General features: G+C 40.1%; 1 protein-coding gene across 2 annotated transcripts in view; it reads right to left on the bottom strand.

The window, feature by feature from the left end:
- Pfdn1 (prefoldin subunit 1) overlaps nucleotides 1–12,739 on the bottom strand; it is a 55,509-nt gene that overhangs the window by 31,996 nt on the left and 10,774 nt on the right. For both annotated transcript variants that reach the window (XM_027400782.2, XM_027400783.2), the window contains exon 3: nucleotides 326–410. In XM_027400782.2, coding sequence (XP_027256583.1) covers nucleotides 326–410 — 85 coding nt within the window. The remainder of the gene's footprint in view (nucleotides 1–325; nucleotides 411–12,739) is intronic.

Below are 12,739 nucleotides of genomic sequence, written 5' to 3'. Positions count from 1 at the left end.
ATCTACTATCTAAACAATGCACTTCTCTTTTGTCTATGACCTTTTTTTTTTTTTAAAAAGAAATTGTCCAATAAAAGGCAATGGAGAAAATACATTCAGATCAATACTTTATCTTAAAAATTGTCCACAGTTTAAAAAAAAAAAGACAATTTTCTTATCTTCAAATACTGCCATGAATATGGCTGTTCCATAGTTTTAACACAATTAAAACTAGATAAAATGAAAGCATAACCTAAACTCTGTCAGCCATATGTTTTCATTTAATATAACAGAATGGGATTATCACTTCTTTTCCCTAAAAGTAGACTGCTGCTGTTGGACATACCTCCAGCTCTTTAATTTTTTCTTCTGCTACTTTCTGTTTTTCTAACAGCTGGTTGTGAATTACTTCCTTGGATTGTAGAATAAACCTAGAAAACAAAAAAGTTGAAAATTAGCCTCATGGCCACTGTATTCAAAATCAACAGTTATACACCACAAATATTAACGAGACAATTAAAAGGATGAGCTCTAGATTCAGGACAAAAAATAAAATAAAACAAAAACCTGTTACATTACTTTGGAAACCACAATGGTTTTTACACTTTCTTGGCCAAGGAAAAATACAGGGCTAAAAGTACATCCTGCTTTCTTAATTAAAAGACAATCTTGACATTGAAAATATTTACAGATAGGAAAAAAAAAGACAAAAGCATAAAAAAAAAATCCATCAAAAAGTCAACATATAAGCTACCAAAGTTTCCAGTACTTTGAGCTGTCTAACTTCTGTGTAGACTTTCTAAAGCAGTATTTGTAAATGCAGCATCCTTCCATCCTTTTGGTTCTTTGTAACAGCAGTAACTCATGACCTTTTAAAGTCACAATCAAGTACTGTGTTAAGATCAATGCCTTAGTGTCTTTATGAGCTCCTCACACAAAGGCACTGTAGAAGCCCTAGTGTCTTTTATTATTACTCCCAGAGTGTATAATACCTCTGAAAAGCTCAAATGCACAAACAGAAAGTTTCAACGTTTTCCATTTCACAGTCAGGCACATTATTTACCACTGTTAAGGGCCCAAATATGGGGAAGCTTTATATATTAACACTGGAATCTGTTTTGCAGCACTAAACTCATAATTCTTGCTTCGGGGAAAGGAAGAAAAACCATTTCACTGCCTCAAAGGAGAGAGTTGTATGACGTATTTCTCTTCTGCTGGAACCACGGAAAAGCCCCAAGTCCTCAAACCACTTTCAGGATTGTCTGAGTAGGCTGAAATACATCTCAAGTAGCAGCTGTAGTTACTTAAGAGCATGTTTCACCCATTGCACATAAAAAATTCAGCAGCAAAGAACTAAACACTTCCTATTTTAACAAAAAAGCCAAACAAATCAAGGTCACCATATGCAATTTTCTCTGCCAACTTCAAAGAAACGCCACTGTGCCTAGGTGGGACCTCACCAGCACATGAATACGGACAAGTGAAAGCAGATCACCAGGGCAACTAGAAACCTGACATCTGAGAAAAAAACCTTTTTTTCTTCTCCTTCATGAATACACCTTACCACACAAATTAACACAATCCCATGAACTCTTTATCATGTCACTAATTGCTAAACTTTATCCCCGATGTCAACTGACAATATATCTTTTTCAAAGATTTATTTTATTTTTATGTGTATGAGCATTTTACCTGGGTGTATCTGTGTGCGATACATGTGTGCCCGGCATCCATGCAGGTCACAGGGGACATTGGATGCCCTGAAACTGGAGTTTAAATGGTAGTGAGCTACCAGGTGGGTGCTGGGAAATGAACCAGGGTCCTTTGTAAAGAGCAGTAAGTGCTCTTAATGGCTGAATCACCTCTCCAGCCCCTAGTCCAGCTATCTTAACTAAGCTTGTTTATTATGTCCTGGAAAGATTGTTCACTCATAAAAAAAATAATGAATTAATTGTAGTTTTCCCCTATAGAACCCATCATATTTAAATGTTCTTACTGGATCTAAGAGACAACGGTTACTTCAGATAAGACTGTGTCACAATCAAGGGTTTTCCCACAGTCAGGTGATATTATTAAAGAAGAGCTGTTTTTAACTGCACCAGTACTTAGTAACAAGACATGAAAAGCACCACACAAGGCAGGGTCCAGGAGCTGCCAATTATGCCATTCATGCACCACTTTGCTAATAAAGTCATTTAGGCATGGAAGTAATTTTCAAAGTAAAATACACATTTTCAAAGAGCACTGGTTGCCTACCACTGAGTAGTATTCAAATGATAGGTCTGGGAGACCTTCAAGGCTAAGATTGGAGGTCACTACTTTATGTGGCTTGAAAAAGAAAGTTATCTGAACAGATACTAAATCCCTTGAGCAGAAAATAAAGTCACTAGAAAGCAAGAACAGTCAACAACAGAAACATGTCCATGGCCACACATACCTAAGGTCGCTGTGTTAGTCAGGCCAGAGTCAGTCAATTTACTACTTCGAGCCTAAAACATCTCAGTCATCCAGATTTTAAACAAGTTGAGAATTTTATAAGCCCAAATGTTTACCTAAAAGGGTTGTTACATACAAAATCCAAATACAAAATGTATGGAAAGTTGCTTGAGGCCTCAATTCAGGAAGTGGCACAGATACTCTACACAGCTATTAGAAAGACCTCCAAAAGGCTAGGATTTCTGAGAAGTCCATAAGAAATAATATACCTATGATCTAAGAGGCAGTAAATAATTTGGAGACAATATATCTTATTATTACAATGTGTCTTATTCACAAGTATTAAACACATAGTTTCTAAAAGAGAATCTCACAGAGATCCTGCCTAATTGTTTCTAGAAACAAATAGATAAAGATTCTGGAGCTGAAGCTGGGCAGCTGGTCTACAGAATAAGTTCCAGGACAGCCACAGCTACACAGAGAAACCCTGTCTCAAAAAAGCAAAAGATCCTGGAGCTGAAAATATACCAAAAAGAAAAAAAAAAAAAGGAGAAGAAAAAGAATTCCCCTGAGTCAAATGATGAGAGCAGTTGGGATTACATGATCTTTATTAGAGTCACTGCTTTGAAAAGGACCTATGTTGTCACCTGAAGCCATATGCCCTGTGGCCCTGCAAAGTCAACTCTCAAAATCAAAGAGTTGTGACATGTTGCATTAATTCCTTATTTATTTACAATCATGTCACCTGCCTAACATACTTCTCTGATTTTTCCCCCTCTATGAGGAATACCACAGGCTGTAAATATAGATCATACTATAGAGTTGACAAGTTTCATTTTGTTGTTGTTGTTCTGACAATTTCTTCTGTGTAGCCCTGGCTGTCCTGGAACTTGTTCTGTAAACCAGGCTGGCCTTGAACTCAGAAATCCACCCGCCTCTGCCTCCTGAGTGCTAAAATTAAAGGCATGTGCCACCATCCACCCCCACCTCCTGAGTTTCACTTTCTTATAACTCAGTATGGATCAAAAGTATTATGCACCTCCCAGAAATATAATTCCAACCTGTGCCAATGTTGTCTACTGACAACAATTGTTGTCACTTGTGCCAGTGTTGTACACTTGCAATGTATGGTCACCTGGACACACACCATTCAAAACAAAATGCTCACAACATTGACTTTGTTTGCATGGGTATCTTAAAAACTCTTAATGACATTTCATTTCCAGTGCATCCACAAATTAAGTAGCACAGGAAAGGCTGATTAAAAATGAACCTAAACTGGAACTAGACATGGTGGTACACACCTGTAATCCGGCACTAGGAAGGTAGAAGCAGGAGAATTAGGACTTCAAGGTAATCCCCAGCTACAGAGCAAGTTGGAGGCCGGGCTCGGCTCCTTGGGAACCGACCTCAAAGAGCCAAAGTAGGAATGTTAGAAAGCAGAAAGTAGGCTTTCGGCCTGAACATCCCTGTGGATTTTGGAAGCCTTGAGCATTTTCATAAACATAGGAAAACAGGCAGCAGGTAAAGAAATAGGCCTACATGTGTGTGGCTGCACCTAGATGAATCTTCTGTTCAAAGTAAATTCCCAAAGGTGGCACCTCTGGCTTAAGAGTACTGAAAAAAATTAATTCTCCTCTTTGTAATAAAACTACCTTAGGACTGAGTAGAATAAGCAGTAAAAATTATCTTTTAAGACTATATAACCAAGCCGGGCATAGTGGCACATGACTTTGATCCCAATACTTAGGCGGCAGAAGCAGGCAGATCTCTGTAAACTTGAAGCTATCCTGGTCTACATGGTAAATTCCAGGACAGTCAGAGCCGTCAGAGCTACACAGTGAGATCCTCTCTCAAAACAAGCAAACAAATAAAAAAAGAATCTATAACCAGGAGCTGAGCAATGGCTCGGTGGTTAAGAGCACTCACTGCTCTTCTAGAGGACTCAGGTTTGATTCCTACCAGCCACATAATGAGTCACAACCATCTACAACTCCAGTTCCAGTGGATCTGGTGCCCTCTTCCAAACCCTGAGAGCACCAGACATGCACGTGAGCACATACATACATGAAGGAAAAATACTCATACATATAAAACAATCTTAAACCACACACACACACACACACAGAGAGAGAGAGAGAGAGAGAGAGAGAGAGAGAGAGAGAGAGAGAGAGAGAGATCTGACACATGTATACACAACCCCCATAGACACACAAACATGGAATTTAAAGTAATAAAAATTAATCTAAGCTGGGCTGCAGTGGAGCACACCTTTAATCCCAGCATTTGGGAGGCAGGGGCATCTCCAGGTTTGAGCCAGCCTGGTCTACAGAGAGAGTTCCCAGGACAGCCAGGGCGACACAGAGAAACCCTGTCTCAAAAAACACATAAACAACAATAAAAAAAATTAATCTTTTTTTGTGATGATGGTGGTGCTGAAAAAATTAATGTTAAAAAAACAACAACTGGAGGGCTGGAGAGATGGCTCAGTGGTTAAGAGCACTGCTTGTTCTTCCAAAGATGCTGAGTTCAATTCCCAGCAACCACATGGTAGCTCACAGCAATCTGTAATGAGATCTGATGCCCTCCTCTGGCCTGCAAGCATACTTGCAGACAGAACACTGTACACATAATAAATAAATCTTTAAAAACAACAACTGTGGGGAACAAGCATGCCTCTGTGTTAACAAGCATTCATGGCATGAGCACAGCCATATCCAGGACACCAATGCCTCAGATTCATGGGAAGGGCAAGGCTTCCCCTGGCCCAAATATGAATGCTGAGAAATGGACAATCTTTAGCTAAAAACAGTATCAGCAAAAATTGTCAACCTCCGCTTCCTCCTCCTGGATGGCTGGCTGTATGATCAAGCCTCAACACTCCCCAACTGAGACCCCTCCCAACACCAATAGCCCACCTCCTTCTTCATGCTGTACACATAAACACAGTATCCAGGTGTTGGTGCACCTCCATCTGAGTGCACAGCCCACCCAATCCCAGCTTTACATTACTTGTACTTGTCTTTCTTCATTTCCCTTTGCTCCCACTCAGGTTTCCAGCACCCAGCCACATGGGCCATGGCAATAACCATAATCCAGCTTTCTCAAAGTAGTCAACAACTACAGATCCCCAAATATGTTACACTCAAAACTTAACATACAGTTGCTGCATTAGACAAGTGGCACAGTTCAAATTAGCTGTAAGAAAGGCTAATAAAAATGGACTCTGGGGGCCTACAAGACAGCTCATCGGGTAAAGCAATTGCTGTAGAAACCTAATGATCTGAATTTGATTTTCAGAACCCACATGAAGGTGGGTAGAGAAGCAATTCCACAAAGTTGTCTTTTGACTTGCATACTCCTGTCCCCCCAATCTCTCCCTCCCTCCCTCTTCCTCTCTCTCTAAAAAAATGATTACCATAGGTAGTTAAGAGCACTTGAGCACTTGCAACTGCAATGGCTAAAACCCACCTACAATAAGCTCCAAAAAAAAAAAAAAAAAAAAAAACTAAAGAAGCCGGGCATTGGTGGCGCACACCTTTAATCCCAGCACTCAGAAGGCAGAGGCAGGCAGATCTCTGTGAGTTCAAGGCCAGTCTGGTTTCCAAAGCGAGTGCCAGGATAGGCTCCAAAGCTACACAGAGAAACCCTGTCTCGAAAAACGGAAAAAAAAAAAAAACTAAAGACAATAAGCTCCAAGAGCATCAACTCCCTCTTCTGGCCTCTGCAGGCCCAGAACACACACATACATAAATATAAATAAAAAGAAAACAACCTTCTCTTAATTTATATTGAGTAAGAAAAATGAATAATAAAACACACGCAAAAAAGGCCTCACATTATCTAACATAGTTAGACCTAGGAGGAAAAAGGAGACAGGAAAGAAACCATTAAAGAACTTGAACTTTCTAAAACAAACAAATCACCACTTTAGGACACTCAGAGTCCCAGCCAGTTTCAAAAATGAAAACACACAAAAAACTGGACAAAGTATAAACTACTGCAAACCAAAAATAATGACAGTCTTAAGGGCAGCCAGAAAAATGACACATTATATTCAGAGATAAGAACTGTAACATAAACTATGCAAGGAGAAGACAATGCTATGACATTTTCAGGGTACCCCCCGCAAAAAAATAAAAGAAGTATTAACCAGCATTATCTACAAGGTGGAAATATACTTCAAAAATAAAAGAGAAATTCAAACATAAGCTGAGAATATTTATCCTGGCAAACATATGCCATATGGAGTGCTACAAATAGTTCTTCCACCAAAAGAAGTGCAAAAGCTAGGGACATAGCTATGTGGCAGTGTTTGGGCTGCTTGGCATGTATAAGACCCTTGGTTGAATCTCCAACACTCGAAAGGGGGAAAGCAAGAGGATGATGGTTGAAGACAGCCTAGCTACACAGTGAGTTCCAGGAAACCCTTGGCTACACTGAGCCAGTCTCAAAAACAAACTGCACTTATCCATAACCAACTAATTCTCAAAGGCACCAAAAAATGTACACCCAAAATGGTGCTGGGAAAACTGGAAATACAAATGCAATCTATCAAAGTTGATTCCTATCTCTTACCCTATACAAAATTGCATCAAAGATCTAGATCCATCAAAGACCCAAAACTCTTATTAAACTACTAGAGATAAACTTCTAGACATTGTTACAACTGGGGTGTCCTGGAGGGAGTAACTCATTCCTGTAATCCTAGCACTTGAACGGTCTGATACAGGAAGATTGCTATAAATTCAAAGCCAGCCTAGGATACATAGTAAATTCCACTGGGTGATAAATGGGACATCCTGTCTCAAATAAATAAACAGAGATAGAGACAGAATGTCTTGCTGGTGACTTGCTGGACAGGAACCACCACCCACTTACACCCCCCACCCCCCACCCCCGCAAAGATCATGGGAAACAAGATGTTATTCTATTGAACCATTAATCATCTGAACAACGGGGAAAAAAAAGTGAAGAATCAATCTACAGAATGAGAAAACTATTTCCATCTATTATGTGAAAAGAGTCAATACCTAGAATATACAGAGAACTGGAAAAGCATTCACTTGAGCTAGCGTAATAGCTCAGAGTGTAGAATGCTTGCCTTTCATGTATGAGACACTGGTTCCAATTACTATCATCCCATAAACCACATTTGGTGCCTATAAAATCCCAACACTCAGGTAGTGGAGGAGGGGGATCAGACGTTCAAGGTCATCTTTAACTACAAAGAGAATTAGGACTGGCAAGATGGTGAGCAGGATAAAAACATCTGTTACCAAGACTGAGTTCAATCCTGAAACCCACTTGGTGGAATGAGAGAAGCCACTCCCACAAGCTAGCCTCTGATCTCCATACATTTGCATGTCCCTAACCCTGACAACACACATTCTCAAACCACATGCACCACACATATAAATAAATTACAGCACTGTAGATGCATTTCACAGCCTCACAGCCCTTCTCCCTACACTCAGGCTCTTAGATTCTTTCTGCTGTCTCTTCCACAATGGAAGAATAAGGGGAACTAAGCTTTAAGGGGGATGGTATAAATATCTTATTTAGGGCTGAATAAGGAGATATAGCTTCTAATGAAATCTTTCAAAACACAAAGATAATTTTGAATGCTCCCAAAAGAAATTATGTCTGAAGCAATAGATGTGCCAGTTTCCCTAATCCAATCACTGCATGTTTATATTGAAAAGTCATAATAGATTGGTGTGGTACACATCTTTAATTCCAGTACTCAAGAGGCAGAGGCAGAGGCAGGTAGATCTCTGTGCATTCAAGATCAGCCTGGTGTACTCAGCAAGTTCCATAGCAGACAAGGACTACCTAGTGAAAATCTGTCTAATAAAAAGGTTTATACTAGAGTTATCTGACTTACATTTTTAACTGCTCAGTTGAAAAGAATGCTACAGAGGCTGGACAGATGGCTCAGTAGCTAAAAGCACTTGTTCTTGGAGAGAGCCTGGGTTCAATTCCCAGCACTTACATGGCAGCTCACAACCATCTATAATTCCAGTTACAGGAGATCTATCATCCTCCACTAACTTCCATGGGCACTGGGCAAACACATAGTGGACAGACATACATGTGAGCAGAGCATTCATAAACATAAAATAAGGTGATAAATAAATCCTTTTTTAAAATTATTTAAAGAAAATAAGGCTAAAGCCTGGCAGTGGTGGTGCATGGCTGGGAGGCAGAAGCAGGTGGATTTCTGTGAGTTTTAGGCCAGCTTGGTCTAGAGTTCCAGAACAGCCAAGGCTACAAAGAGAAACTGTCTCCAAAAACAAAAAAACCAAAACCAAAAAACAAAACAAAACAACAACAACAAAAAACTCCAAAAAAAAAAAAGAATGAAAACAATGTTATATAATGATAAAGATGGAGCCCAATCAGTGGGCAAGTATTATAATCCATGGTAGTTTAGACTAGGGTGGTGTTAAGTAGAAGTGCTCAGATTATGGGCTAAATTCAGAGAACCAATAGTATTTGCTATTGGACTGACTATAAGATCAAATAAAAAGGGAATTCTCCAAGATTTAGAAGCACTGAAAGAATGGAAAAGCCAATGAGGAAGATTGAGCAACAGGAATTATTCATGAAGAGCAAGAACTTTATGTTGGCCAAGTTAATTCTGAGATACATATTAGACCACAACCAACAGAGACATAGACAGTAAACAAACTCAGACTTCAGGAAAGCAGCCTTTAAAGATAAAGTGTGGGACCTGTCCGTATATGAGAAGACATGTGGAGGCTGGTGATGTAGTTGAGTCATTAGGGGTCTGCCTGGTATACAGAAAGTCCTGGGTTCAAACTCCAGAACCATAAACCAACTGTGGTGGTACATGCCTACATACAAACTCAGCCCTTAGGATGTAGAGGCAAGAGAATTACAAAGCCTGGGCTGAAGACATGCTCAGTTGGTGAAGTGCTTGCTGTGCAAGCCTAAGGACCTGAATTCAGATCCCCAGCACTGGTAAAAAGCCAGGCTGCATGGTGCACACAGCCCTAGGTGTGATCCTAGGGCTGGGGAGGCAGAGGCAGGAGGCTCCCTGGAGCTAACTGACCAACTAATCTCGAAAAATTGGTGAATTCTAGGTTCAGTGAAATCTTGTCTTGGAAAAAAAAAAAAAAAAAAAAAAAAAGGTGCTGCTGGAGAGATGGCTCTCAGGAGGTTAAGAGCATTTGCTCTTTCAGAGGGCCCAGATTTTCACACACAGGCACACATGCGAACATTCACACACAAAAAGAATATAGTAAGAATAAAGCTATATAGTAAGTTCAAGGTCAGACTGGACTACATATGATACTCTGTCTAAAAAAGAAAAAGAAAAAAAGAGAGATAATTCCAGTAAGACAATTAAATATAAAAGAGAAAAATGTCTACTCAGTACGCCCAAAGTCAATCTAATATTTACAAATGTGAAAGAAAAGGAGACAGGAGACTGAGAAGGAATGCTAGTGAGGTGCAGAGAAAAGGCAAGAGCTGGAAGTCAGGAAGCACAGCTGGACTCCCTCCTGATGGGTGAGGTGAAGACCGACTCGCTCACTGCAGGGACCGAACAATCATGACTCCTGGAGACCCCTTGCCACCTACAAGCATTCTGTGCTCTAGATAAGCCATGTACGCTGCAAGGTTCAGTTTGTACTAATTCAAAAAACACAGTCTATTTTTAAATGAAAACCATTTCTCCTGAAATGGAAGCTGTAGTACGTTAATCTATTTTAAAACAGATGTTTATTCTGGGTTACTATTTGGCATTCTAAGTATTCTGGTAAACAATAACCTCTGATGTTTACCACTTTTATTCTGACCTCATCAAGCCTCAAATGTTGAAATAAGTAGTGAGAAAGCTTACTTCTTTTTTGTTTCCTAAGATGTGATTATTTATTTCACTAATAGGTTAAAATACTGGAAAAATATATAATCAAGGACAATGAAAAAAAGTTACTACTCTATGAGTACTAATAGACATATACAGAGAACTGATAGAAGAGCAAAAAGTCATAAAAAGTATTTTTTAATAATTTAACTTTATTTTAGGTGCACTGGTGTGAAGGTATCAGATCCCCTGGAGCTGAGTAGCCATGTGAGTGCTGAGAAAGGAACCCAAGTCCTTTGGAAGAGCAGCCAGTGATCTTAACGAGTGAGCCATCTCTCCAGCACCCTATAAAAAGTATTTTTAACACATGTCCAAAGTCAGTGAGAAACATACATGTAGGAGGCATACTGGAAGCTGGTGTGGCAATCCTGGCTGTTGGGAATCTGAGTCAGGAAAATCAACATTAATTTCAGACTAGCCTGATCTACATAGTGAATTCATTCCTCCAAGCCAGACTAGGCTACAGCGTGAGAACATGTCTCAAAATGAAGCAAACCAAAACAAAAAATAGAACGTACACTGCAGTCCAAATCTTTTACTCTCAGCTAACATAAAAAGATGGACAGACAGCAGTCATGAGTTCTTACCTATTTAGAGATAGATTTTTAATACTAGGCTCTAGATGCTTGAAAGTTTAGGTATCAGAATACTTTAAGTCTCTTTGAAGCCAAAATGATAATGTCTTCCAAACACCTGCTCCATTTCAAAGTAACTGATATGCCTCAAAGCAAGAAAGATGGCTCAGCATGTCAGAGCGTCTGCCACCAGGCCTGAGCACCTGAGTTCAATATCTGCCCCACCCCCACCCCCGACCGTGGTGGAAGGAGAGAAGTGACTCCCTCAACACATATGACTTCCACATGTGTTCCCAATACAAGAGATGAATAAACTAATTACAATGATTATGTTTAAAACAGAGAGACGGGGCTGGAAAGATGATGCATCAGTGATTAAGAGTGCCTGCTGCAGTTCCAAAGACCCAGGACCCACATGAGGAAGGAGGCTGCACCACAACCACCTGGAACTCCACGGGACACAACATCTTCTGGTACATGTGAATGCTCACTGACATGCGCATGCGTGCACATGCGAGTGCGTGCGTGCGTGCGTGCGTGCGTGCGTGTGTAAAAAGAATCCCTGACCAGGACAATGAGAGACGTTCTCACAGGCATCACTGAGGTTCTCAATCCTCCACATACCCAGCAATGGGTTATAGGAGTAGGGCATCAGTCCCAGCAATCTTTGATACAGGTAACAAATCATTGGTCACACTTCTCTCCTTTTTGGGAGTTTCATTAAACAGGCTATCGTCCTTGACACAAGCATCTCAGCCATCTCATTCAGATTAGACTGCAAACTGTTCCTAAATTTGTCACTATGACATAAGTGGCAGTTAAAATCAGAAAATTCTTTAGTACAACTTAAAATTGACTGTTTTCTTCTGGAGTTAAGTTAGCTAAAACACAATTTCTCAGTAACAAAGTAACACAGGTTGCCACAAGTATTTGCAAGTGGTATTTGATACCTCCCCAAAGTTAACTATGTTGATTCTTGTTTGTCATCAACTTGGACACACCCTGGTATCCTGTCATGTTGTTGAATAACTGCTACCTTCATACAGCAAAAGCAGACTATGTTTAATCCTTTCTGGGGAAAACCCAAACCATGTATCAGGTCTTTTTTTAAAAAGCTATTTCTAGCCAGGTGGTGGTGGCACATGCTTTTAATCCCAGCACTGGGGAGGCAGAGGCAGGCAGATCTCTGTGAGTTGGAGACCAGCCTGGTCTACAGAGTGAGTTCCAGGACAGCCTCCAAAACCACAGAGAAATCCTGTGTCAGAAAACAAAACAAAACAAGATATTTCTAATTATTTTATGTGTAAGTGTATTTTGCCTACATGTATGTCTGTGCACCATCTGTGGGCCTGGAGCTCGTGGAGGACAGAAGAGGACAACAGCTCCCTTGGACTTACAGGTGGTGATGAGCCACCACCACAGAGGTGCTGCAAACTGAACCCTGGTCCTCTGGAAGAGCAAGCAGCTGGTGCTTCCAACCACTTAGTCATTTCTCCAGCCCCTATGTCAGGTCTCTCGGTGTCAGGAATTGTAGATGCTAAGTAACAGAATGAATTGATTAGATTCTTAAAACAAAACAAAAACCTTAAAGCCTAAAAATAAGAAACCCATAACTAGGCTACATTAAATAAAAATTCATTTTATCGAGTTCCTACTATTTAAGATAAAAGACTATTTTTTTGCTGTGTTTCAGTGAGAATGTTTCCATTCTGGAGAACATGGGAGGGAAGACAGGAAGGAATTATTAAAGACCTCTCCTGCAGAAGAAACATGACTATGTAAGTCTTACGCAAATGTCTACTGAGCTCTGCAGCCTAAAAACAATTATGTCACTGTACACAGCAGGAGAACAAGT

Source organism: Cricetulus griseus, chromosome 2 (genome assembly GCF_003668045.3).
Source record: "Cricetulus griseus strain 17A/GY chromosome 2, alternate assembly CriGri-PICRH-1.0, whole genome shotgun sequence".
Classification (NCBI taxonomy): domain Eukaryota; kingdom Metazoa; phylum Chordata; class Mammalia; order Rodentia; family Cricetidae; genus Cricetulus; species Cricetulus griseus.
This window is presented reverse-complemented; position numbering and strand designations above follow the sequence as displayed.